The 16408-nt window shown below is 41.8% G+C and overlaps 1 protein-coding gene across 3 annotated transcripts in view; it reads left to right on the forward strand.

Annotated features, from left to right (window-relative positions):
• ARHGAP8 (Rho GTPase activating protein 8) overlaps positions 1-13596 on the forward strand; it is an 86820-nt gene extending 73224 nt beyond the window's left edge. For all 3 annotated transcript variants that reach the window (XM_056517439.1, XM_056517441.1, XM_056517442.1), the window contains 4 exons: positions 889-966; positions 7517-7645; positions 8376-8479; positions 13022-13596. In XM_056517439.1, the coding sequence (XP_056373414.1) occupies positions 889-966; positions 7517-7645; positions 8376-8479; positions 13022-13219 (509 nt within the window). In that variant the 3' untranslated portion in view covers positions 13220-13596. The remainder of the gene's footprint in view (positions 1-888; positions 967-7516; positions 7646-8375; positions 8480-13021) is intronic.
• Positions 13597-16408: the final 2812 nt, after the last annotated feature.

Genomic DNA, 16408 nt, shown 5'->3' on the forward strand with positions numbered 1-16408 from the left:
GGAAGTAGAGATCAGTGGGGGATCAGGGGCCGTCCTAACACCACCCCCCCCCCCCCCCACACACACACACACACACACTTACCCCTTTTTTTTTTTTTTTTTATCCCTCTGGACAACCCCTTTAAGCAATGAATTTCTATTGCACGCTACTATAACATTCTAGAAGAATATTGTCGCTCTACCACCCTCATTCTAGCCATTCTCTGTAGATTTGCTTTACATTTGAGCTATTTGAATTTTTATGTGCCGTAATTAAATAAACACCTAATAAATCCCCATTAAAACATATGCAAATGGCGGCGTTAATGGTTCTGCCAGTAACCGCTTAGTGACCCTTCACATTATAAACAATCATCGCGAACATGGCTGAAAGAGATCATCAAAGGTTCAGGCCGAGATCTTAAAATATCTCCATCGCCTGTACAAAGTATTCACACCCTCCCCCCTAATTTGGACTTTTTTTTTTCTTTTTGTGTTAATTGTTGTGAGGGAAAAGTGTAATGAAATCCATTATAAACACGATAACTAATTGCATAAATATTCATACCCTCGGAGCATTCACTGTAACACATATTTCCGTTTTGGTAAATACTTACATTCCCCATGGCAATGTTTCCCAACCAGGGGGCCTCCAGTTGTTCAATCTCCCAGCATTCCCAGGCAGCCTTGTTGACCCAACCAGACCCCTGACCTCTAGGGAGAAGACGACCCTGTGCTTGTTTCCCCCCATCTCTTTTCCATGATCCACCATGTTTGTAGCACCTGTAGAGAGGGATCCCTGAAGAGCTCTTCATCACCCTGGTCTGGGCCCCTTCTCTCTACAGAGCCCATAGTTTCCTTGATTAACCCCTCAAATGTCCTCTTCTTTATTTATAAATTTTTTTTCAGGACTGCGGACAGAAGGACTCTTTCGAAGATCCGTTTCTGCTCACATCATCACAGAAATCCAGAAGCGATATAACCTCGGTGAGTCTTCTCCATAGCTGTGTGCGATCAGCAGAGACAGGTCATACTGAATCGATCTGCTGCGGACGCTCATTTTACTTTATTTTTATTTTTTATTTTAACGTTTTTATTTATTTCCCACAAAAAATTTAACAAAGTGTGATTTTACAATTTTAATACACTTGATATATTTTTGATATATTTTTTTGAGATATATATATATATATATATATATTTAATTCACGCTTGAATGCTGTATGCTTTCATATGGTTTGATCTTATACGGTTTTAATACGCTTGAACCATATGCACAAACCATGATGTCAATGCACCCTAAGTTGAATATCCCGTCCTCTTATCCCATCCTGTTATCCCGTCCTCTTATCCCGATCTTAAATCCCAACCTCATATACTGTCCTCTTATCCAGACCTTATATCCCGTCCTCTTATCCCATTCTCATATCCCGTCCTTATATCCTGTTCTCTTATCCCGACCTTATATCCTGTCCTCTTATCCCAACCTTATATCCCGTCCTCTTATCCCAATCTCTTATCCCATCCTTATATCCTGTCCTCTTATCCCGACCTTATATCCTGTCCTCTTATCCCGACCTTATATCCTGTCCTCTTATCCCGACCTTATATCCCGTCCTCTTATCCCAATCTCTTATCCTGTCCTTATATCCTGTCCTTATATCCTGTCCTTTTATTCCGACCTTATATCCTGTCCTCTTATCCCGACCTTATATCCTGTCCTCTTATCCCGACTTTATATCCTGTCCTCTTATCCCGACCTTATATCCTGTCCTCTTATCCCGACCTTATATCCTGTCCTCTTATCCCGACCTTATATCCTGTCCTCTTATCCCGACCTTATATCCTTTCCTCTTATCCCGACCTTATATCCTTTCCTCTTATCCCGACCTTATATCCTGTCCTCTTATCCCGACCTTATATCCTGTCCTCTTATCCCGACCTTATATCCTGTCCTCTTATCCCGACCTTATATCCTTTCCTCTTATCCCGACCTTATATCCCGTCCTCTTATCCCGACCTTATATCCCGTCCTCTCATCCCAACCTCTTTTCCTGTCCTTAAATCCCGTTCTTTTATCCCAACCTCATATCTCATCCTCTTATCCCGACCTTATATCCCAACCTCATATGTTGTCATCATATCGCAACCTTATATCTCATCCTTAATCCTTATTTCTCCTCCTCATATCTCGTTCTCCTATGCTGACCTCATATCCTGTTAGTCCTGGACCAGCTGACTTCCTGCCAACTACAGGATGACATTGTCGCCTACCAGATTACCAGATCCTTCCTACTAAGTTCCAGACCCCTCCTAGCTCAATCTATATACTGCTGCTCAGGATATCTAGTAGTTATACACTACTTACATTTCTTACTGCATTTTTTAGTAAATCACAGAAAAAAAAGTAAAAAAAAAAAGAAATCACAAGCCAAAATACAGTAAAACATGAAAAAATGCCTAAAGACTTCAAATCTTTATAAAACACCTCAAAAGTAATTAAAGGTCAAATCACTTTCGCCTCATGATGACACTTTTCTCATTTTAAATAAGAAAATGTATCAAAATAGTACAAGATATATCCACTTATGTGCGGACCACCAGCAGCCTTATTAGATAACCAGGTGCAGGGAAAAGACTTCACCCCCTCTTTCTGTAAAGCCAGAGGATTCATGAGAACTGTAGACAGTAATGGAATTGGATCCAGTATGGCTGAAAAACCATTCTTTCTACATTGGCTAAAACAGGTAGGCACAAGGCATACACAAGAACCTCTATATTATTCTTCAATAATAGCCTGTGTTGCACTGTATAAGAAAAACAAATCCTTTTATATTTTTTTATTTATTTTTTGGTCAAATTTAAAGTGGTATTCTGGATTATTTTTTAGCATTAGAATGAGGTGTATGATACTAGGGCTGGAAAGTTAATGTAGCTCATAATATAGTGTCTGTACCTGTGTTTGGTGGCTGGTCTCACAATTTGTATGTGATTTTTGCCCCCTATGTTCATTTTTAGCACCCTACAAAATGACTGTATTGGGCTTTTCCCAGGTTGCAGTGTGGCCCCATACATTATATCACTAGTCAGGTGTTGAATGGGAGCTGGCTGTGCTTCAATGGGTGAATTGTCGCCTCCCACCTAGAAACATGGGATCCTGGGGATTGTAGTTGAAGGGAGGGAACACAAACAGGAAATAGCCAGTTCAAACAAAGAAGCGAGCAGCATTATGGGGGACTCAGGACACAGCCATTTACCACCAACACAAGTACGAATCCTGGCTAAGCATGCCCATTACTGTCTAGCAGGTAAGTACTAAAGCAGTGTCTAGTCAAGCGTGGTCCTCAAGTCCCTCCAACAGGTCATGTTTTCTGGATTTCCTTAGTCTTTCACAGGTGATAATTATGGTCAGTGAATCAGGCATCACCACAGATATATAACCTTTGAAAGACTAAATGAAATACATTAAATTAGCAAATCATAAATCCCACTGGTCATTTATTAGTTAATCATAAAGCCATTTGTAATTTCTGTGATGCATTAGCGGGAGATGTATTGAGGCCGCTAGGAAGACGGTACCAGGAATTTGCACGGGGGGGGGGGGGGGGGGATGTTCTTTTCTATAGAAGAGACATTAGTCACTAGGTCCCAAAGTGGAGGCAATGAAATACGACTTGGCCCCTCACACCTCCCTCCTCCACAATATGGACGACATGGTGCGTATGGTGGGATAGTAAATCGTCCTCTCTCCTGACATCAGCCGCTTCTTTCCTGTAAAGATGGGTGAAATGTCACGACCGCTGAAAATATTACAGGCTACAACAATTATATTTTATATTCTCCTCGCTGTCCATTGTTATGAAGTGCTAATATGGTGTGTAGCTATAATCATGTAAGTGCGGTGAATTATGGTATACACCATAATAATAGATCGATGCTTTACTGTAAAAATATTTGAACATAACATCCGGATGTTTGAACCAGGGATGTCAATGGTGTCACGGTGACACCCTGGCACTTATTCTTCTGGCAACTGGCGATCCTCCTTTAGTTTCTTTCTAAACAAGTGGCACAAAAATACTAATAATAATTTAGAAAAAGTCTTGACTTAGGCTGGGTTCACACTACGTTTTGTACTTACGGTTCCCGTATACGGCTGGGAGGAGGGGGGCGGGGCTTAATCGCGGTGCCCGCACTCAGCCGTATAGGGGAACTGTATTTAATGCATGTCTATGAGCCGACCGGAGTGAACCGCAGCTGCGTTTTCGGCCATATGCGGTTTCCCGACCGTAGGCAAAAACACGGTCAACCACGTTTTTGCTGGCGGTCGGGAAACCTCATACGGCCGAAAACGCAGCCGACCGGAGGCTGCGGTTCACTCCAGTCGGCTCATAGACATGCTTTAAATATGGTTCCCCTATACGGCGCAATTGAGTGCAGGCGACGCAATTGAGCCCAGCCCCCATCCTCCCAGCCGTATACGGGAACCGTAAGTACAAAACGTAGTGTGAACCCAGCCTCAAAGGGAAAAAAACAGGATGATAAGAAGGAAGGACATTGGAGGATAATCGGACAAACAAAGATGTAATGAGTAAAAGGAGAAACAGGGGAAAAGAAATACAGGGAACCCATCCTGACCTCAACTACTGTCAAAATGGGCTCCCTGCTGCCTTATCGAATGAGTAACATACTGTATGTAAAGAGCAGTAATAACAGTTTCCAACCTTCACATCACTGGTCTTGTCCTGAGCAAACAGCAGGGTAAGAGGGAGGAGAAACAGAGCAGACTGCTTTCGGGGCCTATGACATGATGTCACAGTTTACAAGAAAGGAGATTGAAGTAAAATTGGAGGGGCAGGGAAGCAAAGAAAAACTAGAGAAAAGAAAACCAGGTAGCCCGTTATAACCTCAACTACTGTGACGGAGGACGGGCTCCCTGCTGCCTAATCTAATAAGTCATAAATGTAATCAGCAGTAATACCAGCTCCCCACCTTCACATAACTGGTCTTATCCTGAGCAGACAGGAAAAGAGGGGGCGTGAGAGACGGCAGGCTGCTATCAGAGATATTGGAGGAAATTTGCTATTGGAGGAAAATTTGAAGAGTCAGAGAAGCAAAGAGGTAGTGAGGAAAAGGAGAAACCGGAGAAAAGAAAAGCAGAGAGTCTGTCCTGACTTCGACTACTGTGACTGAAAATAGGCTTCCTGCTGCTTTTTCTAATGAGTCATAAATCTAATGAGTAGTAATACCTGCTCCCCACCTTCACATCAATTGCCTCGTCCAGAGCAGACAGGAGGGAAAAGGGGAGGATAAATGGTGCAGACTGCTTTTAGAGCTTGTGACTTCATGTAACAGTTTACAAGGGAGCAGATCCCTACACTATGGCTAATTACATTTATATCAGTGAGTTGCTTTATTATACTTATTGACTCCAAATACAGGTTGTTTCACTGGGCAACCCCTTTAAACAAAAAAAATTAGTTATAACACAAAGTACAATTATACAGACATACAGTGGGGCAAAAAAATGTATTTAGTTAGCCACCAAATTGTGCAAGTTCTCCCACTTAAAAAGATGAGGCCTGTAATTTTCATCATAGGTATACCTCAACTATGAGGGACATAATGAGAAAAAAAATCCATAAAATCACATTGTCGGATTCTTTAAGAATTTATTTTCAAAATTATGGTGGAAAATAAGTATTTGGTCAATAACAAAAGTTCATCTCAATACTTTGTTATATACCCTTGGTTGGCAATGACAGAGGTCAAACGTTTTCTGTAAGTCTTCACAAGGTTTTCACACACTGTTGCTGGTATTTTGGCCCATTCCTCCATACAGATCTCCTCTAGAGCAGTGATGTTTTGGGGCTGTTGCTGTTCAACACAGACTTTCAACTCCCTCCAAAGGTTTTCTTTGGGGTTGAGATCTGGAGACTGGCTAGGCCACTCCAGGACCTAGAAATTGTCATGCTGAAAGACCCAGACACATTTCATCTTCAATGCCCTTGCTGATGGAAGCAAGTTTTCACTCAAAACCTCACAATACATGGGTCTGTATTGTATTGTATTTACACGGATCAGTCGTCCTTGTCCCTTTGCAGAAAATCAGCCCCAAAGCATGATATTTCCACCACCATGCTTCAGAGTAGGTATGGTGTTCTTTGGATGCAACTCAGCATTCTTTCTCCTCCAAAAACGAGAAGTTTTTACTAAAAAGTTTCATCTGACCATATAACATTCTCCCAATCCTATTCTGGATCATCCAAATGCTCTCTAGCAAACTTCAGACGCGCCCGGACATGTACTGGGATTTTTGCTCACCGTTCTTGTGATCATTTTGACACCTCAGGGAGAGATCTTGATTGGAGCCCCAGATCGAGGGAGATTATCAGTGGTCTTGTATGCCTTTCATTTTCTAATAATTGCTCCCACAGTTGATTTCTTCACACCAAGCTGCTTGCCTATTGCAGATTCAGTCTTCCCAGCCTGGTAAAGGTCTACAATTTTGTTTCTGGTGTCTTTCGACAGCTCTTTGGTCTTGACCATAGTGGAGTTTGGAGTGTGACTGTTTGAGGTTGTGGACAGGTGTCTTTTATACTGATAACCAGTTCAAATAGGTGTCATTAATACAGGTAACGAGTGGAGGACAGAAGAGACTCTTAAAGAAGTTGTTTCAGGTCTGTGAGAGCCAGAAATCTTGCTTGTTTGTAGGTGACCAAATACTTATTTTCCACCATAATTTGCAAAAAAAATCAGACAATGTGATTTTTTTTTTCATTCTGTCTCTCATAGTTGAGGTTATAACCTATGATGATAATTCCAGGCCTTTCTCATCTTCTTTAGTGGGAGAACTTGCACAATTGGTGGCTGACTAAATACTTTTTTGCCCCACTGTAATACTATGAAATACTATATGGTCCCTTATCCTTGTTACCTCTTTGCTACCCCATCCCTGAGCCTCCGCTTTCTGGGAGCTGGGGGTATATATCTGCGGCAGTGCCTCCTCCAGGGTAAGGATGTGGGGTCTCATTGGGAACATCTCTAAGAGACTAATACATCTGACACAAAGCGAACTGAGAACTAACTTAAGATTACATAAAGGAAAACAACCATACAAACAGAATGGTATAGAATAGCACAAATTTATAAAAATGCTATATGTATATAGTTCACACCTGTGGAATGCCCGCAGTGCACCAATCGACCTAATTTGCATATAAATCAAAATGATATTACAGCTAAATGGCGCATTGGGGCACCATAACAAAAAGTTGTATTATACTTATACTACTCATGGTAACTGCCCCTATTGGCGTCTATCTAGGGTGCCCTAACCTGCCGCCGGATTCCTTTTAAATATTCAGCAAGGTTTTCATTGACTTTCTCAGCGGTTCTTGAGTCTATTATTTCATCTCCTGAATTATTTTAATTTTCCAGATTTATCTAAAACTCAATTACTATTCACTGCTGCTGTGTGATAAGCGGCTAAATCTAAATGAGCAGAACCAATCAATATATTCATGTCAATCCGCAGGGAAGCCGGTGCATTTCGATGAATATGGAGATGCGCACGTCCCCGCCAGTATCCTGAAGACCTTTCTGCGGGAGCTTCCAGAACCACTGCTGACCTTCGGCTCTTACCGAAATATCCTTGAAATCACCAGTAAGTCCCAATAACAGTAAAGGGATACCCTACAAACCGCTCACTCACTGTGGTGGTCATGTCCAACCAGTCACCTTCTCCTCCCTCTCCTCTCTCATAGCATTTAGTGGAACAGTAAAGGAGGAGACTGCAGCCGCATCTCCCTCCTACCCCATCTTCCTTGTCTACTATTTACTGTATTACTCAAGACATGTTCCCTAAGGATTGAGAGATCCTTCATGTTACTGGAAGGTTAGAAGAAGACTCCATCCCTAATATGATGCAATACAAGCGTTCTTATAATAACGTTTGGTTTTGTTTTAGTTCCACAGAATAATTATTTAAAGGGTTACTCCACCCCTAGACATCTTATCCCCTATCCAAAGGATAGGGGATAAGATGTCTACGATCACGGGGGATCCCCGCAGTAAAGCATGCGGCACCCACCTGTTTCTTGTCCGGAAGCGCTGGAGGGTCTGGGTCGCGACCACGGGAACAGAAGTCCATGACATCATGACTCCGCCCCGTGTGACGTCATGCCCCGTCCCCTCAATGCAAGTCTATGGGAGGGGGCGTGACGGCCGTCACGCCCCCTCCCATAGACTTGCATTGAGGGGACGGGGTGTGACGCCACACGGGGGCGGAGTCATGATGTCACAGACTTCCGTTCCCGTGGATTGGGGATAAGATGTCTAGGGGTGGAGTACCCCTTTAAATTTTTGTAATGGCGTCTCCCTCATTTTTGTTTCAGGCGTGGAGAGCATCTTGCGCGCCAACAGCTGTAAACAGATCGTTCACCGGCTCCCAGATCACAACTACGCCGTCCTCAAATATCTTATTTGCTTCCTAAACTCGGTGAGTTCCTGACACTCTCTGGGCAATCGCTCAATAGAGACTGATCCTGTCTGACCAAGGGCTGTGGAAAGTGAAAAGCTAGGATAGATCCACCACAGAGGCCAACCATGGACTTGCTATGGAGTACAGTCCTGCGCAGGACTATTTTCTTAATTCCGCTCCCGCAACATGTGCCCAATCCCACCCTCTCCCGCAAACATTTTGTCACAGCTTTTAGAGCTGGTACCCCCAATGTCATTTCATCACCTATTTGTAGATTGAAATAAATAATAAAAAGAAACCGGTTTTGATGAGGCGCTGCCCAGTGGGTAGTCAGAAAAGGAGGACTCGAGTGGCACAGGACAATAAATACTTTATTGGTGAAGTTGGGACAACGCGTTTTGGCATCCACTGATGCCTTCCTCAGGTGAAATTACTGTTCCCAGTTCTAGTGGTTGCTAGGTTCTGGGTTGCTGGAGAGGAGTCCTGTGTGTGCAGCCTTGCCCTCTTGGACTGTAGGGGATTGTCCAAACGTTGCAGTTTTACCGCATTCTGATGTGTTTTTACTGCAGGCTGGACGCTGTTTTTATGGAAACCATGATAGAAATATAATTTTACACGCTTTTGGTAAAATGGCATAACTACTGTATTTTTACCATGTATTTATTTTTTTTTATTTTTTTTGCAGCGATTTCTGAGAAATCGCTGCAAAAAATAAAAAAAAATGGTAAAAATACAGTAAAACTGCAGCGTGTGAACACAGCCGTAGTGAAGTTAACTCAAAATTATATGGTCACTATAAGGACATGTTCTTAGGGTGCAGTATGGCACTGTTATATGGCACTCTAAAGACCTATTATTACAGGGCAGTGTGGCACTGTTATTTGGGCACTATAAGGACATATTATTACCAGGCGGTGTGTGATACTATTATATGGGCACTATAAGGACATATTATTTGGCAGCAATTTAACACAGTAATATGGGCACTATAAGGACATTATTATTAGGGACAGTATGGCACTGTTATGTGGGCACTATAAGGACATTATTATTAGGGACAGTATGGCACTGTTATATGCACACTATAAGGACATTATTATTAGGGACAGTATGGCACTGTTATATGGGCACTATAAGGATAGATTATTAAAGGGTAGTATTGCACTGTTATATGGGCACTTTAAGGACATATTATTGGGGCAGTATGACCCTGATATATAGACACTATGAGGACATATTATCAGGAGCAGTATGGCACTGTTATATGGGCAATATAAGGACATATTATTAGGGGGCAGTATGGCATTGTGATATGGACACTATAAGGACATTATTTTGGGGGGCAGTATGGCACTATTATATTGACACTATAAGGAGATATAATTAGGGGGCAGTATGGCACTGTTAAATGGACACTATAAAGACATATTACGGGACAGTATGGCACGGTTACATGGGCATTATAAAGACATATTTTAGGGAACAGTATGGCACTGTTATATGGACACTATAAGGACATATTACGGGACAGTATGGCACTGTTACATGGGCACTATAAAGACCTAATATTACTGGGCAGTGTGGTACTATTGTATGGGCACTATAAAGATAAAATATTTGGGAGCAATAGAACACTGTTATATGGGCACTATAAGGACACTATTATTATTACGGACACTATGGCACTGTTATATGGGCACTATAAGGACAAGTTGTGAATCCCTATACTGACGTTCGGTCCTATCCGCTATGTGGACCTGCATAGAAAGGGACATCTGGTCAGCAGTAAATACATCGTCTCTATGGTCTTGTTAAGTGGTCAATACTTGAGGCGGTAATGAGGTGTGCGGAGGCTCTCCATAACCGACCCCTAATCAACCAGCAGAGCATTGCATTATGGACAGAGCACGCAGCACATTACTAGCTGGGATCGCCGCCGCCGCTGCTGTTCGCTATCTAGATGGCAGGACGCATCTGCGGGAACATAACGCTACAAATGTCCGCCTTGATGTGCGCATAAATCTGATTAGTCACTTAGAAAAATGATATTAACAATTCCCCACATGACACATTAGATTTATAATTGCGCAGGCGGAACCGCATTATGGTGGAATCTATTATGTAAATAGAAAACATCCCATATACAGTATATCCCACCAATTATACCGCTATTCCCCTGTGCACTAATACAGCAGCCGCCGGTCAGGGAATGGAAATAGAATGAAAGCTTCACATATTCTATACATTGTGTAATGATAAAGGTACTTACAAGACGTGGGGAGGGTGAGACGTGTCAATAGCGTCATGTCAGGCCTGTACCTGATGGGGCGGAGACTTTACTGCATTTGGCTCAGCTCGCTAGGTATATTAGAATTGTCTTCTTTACACTACCAAATGGCAGCTGCATTAGGGGACAGTTTGGTACTGTTATATGGACACTATAAGAAAATGTTATTAGAGGGGACAATGACACTGTGATATGGGCACTATAAGGACATATTATTATGGGGCAGTGTGGTACTGTGATATGGGCACTATAAGGACATATTATTATGGGGCAGTATGGCACTGTTATATGGGCACTTTATAGACTTATTAATCCTGGACAGTGTGGTACTGTTATATGGACACTATAAGGACATAATATTATGGGGCAGTATGGCACTGTTATATGGACACTATAAGGACATATTTCTACCCAGCAGGGTGGTACTGTTATATGGGCGCTATAACAGCATATTATTATTATGGGGCAGTATGGCACTGTTATATGGGCACTTTATAGACCTATTAATCCTGGACAGTGTGATACTGTTATATGGGCACTATAAGGACATATTATTATGGGGCAGTATGGCACTGTCATATGGGCACTATAAGGACATATTATTATGGGGCGGTATGGCACTGTTACATGGGCACTCTATAGACCTATTAATCCTGGACAGTGTGGTAATGTTATATGGGCACTATAAGGACATATTATAATGGGGCAGTATGGCACTGTTATATGGGCACTATAAGGACATATTATTATGGGGCAGCATAGCACTGTTATATGGACACTATAAGGACATATTATTATGGGGCAGTATGGCATTGTTACATGGGCACTCTAAAGACCTATTAATCCTGGACAGTGTGGTACTGTGATATGGGCACTATAAGGACATATTATTATGGGGCAGTATGGCACTGTTATATGGGCACTTTATAGACTTATTAATCCTGGACAGTGTGGTACTGTTATATGGACACTATAATGACATAATATTATGGGGCAGTATGGCACTGTTATATGGACACTATAAGGACATATTTCTACCCAGCAGGGTGGTACTGTTATATGGGCGCTATAACGGCATATTATTATTATGGGGCAGTATGGCACTGTTATATGGCCACTTTATAAACCTATTAATCCTGGACAGTGTGATACTGTTATATGGGCACTATAAGGACATATTATTATGGGGCAGCATAGCATTGTTATATGGACACTATAAGGACATATTATTATGGGACAGTATGGCATTGTTACATGGGCACTCTAAAGACCTATTAATCCTGGACAGTGTGGTTCTGTTATATGGGCACTATAAGGACATATTTTTACCCAGCAGTGTGGTACATTTATATATGCACTTTAACATATTAACATATTATTTGGGAGCAAAAGAAAACTGTAATATGGGCACTATAAGGATATTATTATTATTAGGGACAGTATGGCACTGTTATAGGGGCACTATAAGGACATGTTATTGGGGCAGTATGACACTAATATATAGACACTATGAGGACATATTATTAGGGGCAGTATGGCATAATTATATGGACACTATACGGACGGGACAGTATGACACTGTTATATGAACACTATATGAACATATTATTGGAGGGCAGTATAGCACTGTTATGTGGACACTATAAGGACATGTTATTAGGGGACTGTATGGCACTGTTATATGGACACTTTAAGGGTATATAATTAGAGGACAGTATGGTACTGTTTTATGAACACTGTAAGAACATATTATTGGAGGGCAGTATATCACTGTTATATGGACATTTTAGGGGAAGTATGGCACTGTTATTTGGACACTAAGGACATATTAAGGGACAGAATGGCACTATTATATGGCCACTATAAGGACATATTATTAGGGTCAGTATGGTCCTAATAAATGATCAAAATAAAGCCTGACTAATGGTTCATAGTGAGACAATATTACATTTGAATTCTGTTCCTTTTTGTCCTTTTACAATTTGTTTTTCTTTTTTATTTATTTATTTATGTATTTTTAGGCTTTATCAGCCGCTGACTGGCATTGAGTGCTACTGCTTTATTTGCTTCTTTCATAATAGCTTGTCTCTTCTATTTTGGTCTAAACCAGTGTTTCCCAACACGGCCGCCTAGAGCTGTTGCGAAACTACAACTCCCAGCATGCCCGGACAGCCGAAGGCTGTCCGGGCATGCTGAGAGTTGTAGTTTTGCAACAGCTGGAGGCACCCTGGTCCGGAAACATTGGTCTAAATCTTCATCACTTATACCAACAGGTTTCTACAGAAAGCATTTCCAACAAAATGACGGCTTCCAACCTGGCCTGCGTATTCGGCGTGAACCTAGTTTGGCCACAAGAGGGCACCACTTCCATAAACGCTCTGGTCCCCGTCAACATGTTTACAGAACTGATGATCGAATTCTATCCGAAAATCTTCAACGCCAGAACAGTCCCCGGAGAGACTTTACCCTGATCTGCGCCTTTAAGAAAGTTACACTTTTTCCATCACGCTAGACGTCGATAAAATTTTATTTTTCTTAAAAAGTTCAAAAATTCAAAATTTGCACTAAAAAAAGAAAAAAAGGTCACAGAATTGAAGTTTGTTTGATATCCTGTTACAAATTATTTTATATTGATATTTTATTTAAAGGAAAAGTATAGCAAATATATACGGCAATGATGATTATTAATATTTTTTTTACCCAGATTTGCATTACTTGCTCCTCCCCCTTTTTGTGTGCACTAGTTTGTATACGTGAGGCCCGTGGTCCATGTGAAGCAGGGCACATTGGTTTGTAATATATTTTAATGTATTTTTAAAAGTGCGTTCTACTGAATAAAAACTTTGGTGCAGTGAAATCTGCGGCTGATTGCTACAGTGACACCTGCAGGTCAGAAGAGGTGCTGCACTACATTTAAGAAAAAAATTATAAAAATTCTACAACGTGCTGGACATTCCTCACAGATTTTGCCCTATATGGAGATGATGACATCACACAGTTCCTCCATATGGACATGATGACATCACACAATTCCTCCATATGGACATGATGACATCACACAGCTCCTCTATATGGACATGATGACATCACACAGTTCCTCCATATAGACATGATGACATCACACAGTTCCTCTATATGGACATGATGACATCACAGTTCTTCCATATGGACATGATGACATAACACAGTTCCTCCATATGGACATGATGACATCACACAGTTCTCCATATGGACATGATGACATCACACAGTTCTCCATATGGACATGATGACATCACACAGTTCCTCCATATGGACATGATGACATCACACAGTTCCTCCATATGGACATGATGACATCACACAGTTCTCCATATGGACATGATGACATCACACAGTTCCTCCATATGGACATGACATCACACAGTTCTCCATATGGACATGATGACATCACACAGTTCTTCCATATGGACATGATGACATCACACAGTTCCTCCATATGGACATGATGACATCACACAGTTCCTCCATATGGACATGATGACATCACACAGTTCCTCCATATGGACATGATGACATCACACAGTTCCTCCATATGGACATGATGACATCGCACAGTTCCTCCATATGGACATGATGACATCGCACAATTCCTCCATATGGACATGATGACATCACACAGTTCCTCCATATGGACATGATGACATCACACAGTTCCTCCATATGGACATGACATCACACAGTTCCTCTATATGGACCATGATGACATCACACAGTTCCTTCATCTGGGCATGATGACATCACACAGTTCTTCAATATGGACATGATGACATCACACAGTTCCTCTATATTGACATGATGACATCACACAGTTCCTCCATATGGACATGATGACATCACACAGTTCTTCCATATGGACATGATGACATCACACAGTTCCTCTATATTGACATGATGACATCACACAGTTCCTCCATATGGACATGACATCACACAGTTTTTCTATATGGACATGATGACATCACACAGTTCCTCCGTATATACATGATGACATCACATAGTTCCTCCATATATACATGATGACATCACATAGTTCCTCTATATTGACATGATGACATCACACAGTTCCTCCATATGGACATGACATCACACAGTTCTTCCATATGGACATGATGACATCATACAGTTCCTCCATATGGACATGACATCACACAGTTCTTCCATATGGACATGATGACATCACACAGTTCTTCTATATGGACATGATGACATCACACAGTTCCTCTGTATGGACATGATGACATCACACAGTTCCTCTGTATGGACATGATGACATCACACAGTTCCTCTGTATTGACATGATGACATCACACAGTTCTCCATATAGACATGATGACATCACACAGTTCCTCCATATAGACATGACATCATACAGTTCCTCCATATAGACATGATGACATCACACAGTTCCTCCATATGGACATGATGACATCACACAGTTCCTCCATATGGACATGATGACATCACACAGTTCTTCCATATGGACATGATGACATCACACAGTTCCTCCATATGGACATGATGACATCACACAGTTCTTCCATATGGACATGATGACATCACACAGTTCCTCCATATGGACATGATGACCTCACACAGTTCTTCCATATGGACATGATGACATCACACAGTTCCTCCATATGGACATGATGACAGCACACAGTTCCTCCATATGGACATGATGACATCACACAGTTGCTGTAGATTTGTCGGATCAATGATGAGAATCTCCCGTTCCACCACATCCCAGTGGTGAACTATTGGATGAGATCTCCAGCACCTTGTAGAAAGTATGGATGAAGAATGAAGGTAAAAGAGGGTCCAACCCGGGACTAGCAAGGTGTACCTAATAAAGTGGCCAGTACTCTTCTGTAGCCATCCAATAGCCTAGAATATTCTATAATCCGGCATCATTAATGCTAAATAAAAGATATCTCGATGTGATTGTTACATGCTGGTTGAGGCCTATGCACAGTGACATCTCTAGGGAACATCCACCGGGGACTCCAGAGCAGGGGCAGTCCTGGATTAGGTGTGACCAGATGGGGCGAGTATAAATTTGTTGGTTTTCTTTCCCAATTTCTGTCCTGCAAAGAAAATCCCATTCATACACGTATTACTAGCACTCATGCAGGTGGAGCATAATAACCTCTCATCTGTTTTACCCCATCACTCCAGCAGGTGTCAGTAGAAACTCAAAACAAAGCCAAAACCCATGTGACATTCAATAGCGCGGCGGTGAGTGCAATCATTTTTATGACTGAGGGAGAATGTGTTGTCTACGTCGTATGAGCTGGAGCTAAACCCATGCCCTCCATTCCCTTATGGGTTTTATTCAACACTTTTCGTGAAGGAATGTTCTACTCTGGCCTTCCCCCCCCGAGCTCCTGTGAGTAATGTATATACGCAGCCATTCCAGGCAGATCCAGACTCGCCACGCTCTCCAAACAATGGTTTCAATTACTTTCCCCTTTATGGTTTATGCAAATTTAGGACAATAAAGAAAAGGAGTCGGAGAGTTGTTGAGCGGAGATAGAATGAACCACGAGGCTCGGTGCCGGCCATTACTGGAGGTCAAACGGTGGCGGTCTAGGTAATTTTTGTCAGTGAATGTTTCTTAG

Source organism: Hyla sarda, chromosome 4, assembly GCF_029499605.1.
Source record: "Hyla sarda isolate aHylSar1 chromosome 4, aHylSar1.hap1, whole genome shotgun sequence".
NCBI lineage: Eukaryota > Metazoa > Chordata > Amphibia > Anura > Hylidae > Hyla > Hyla sarda.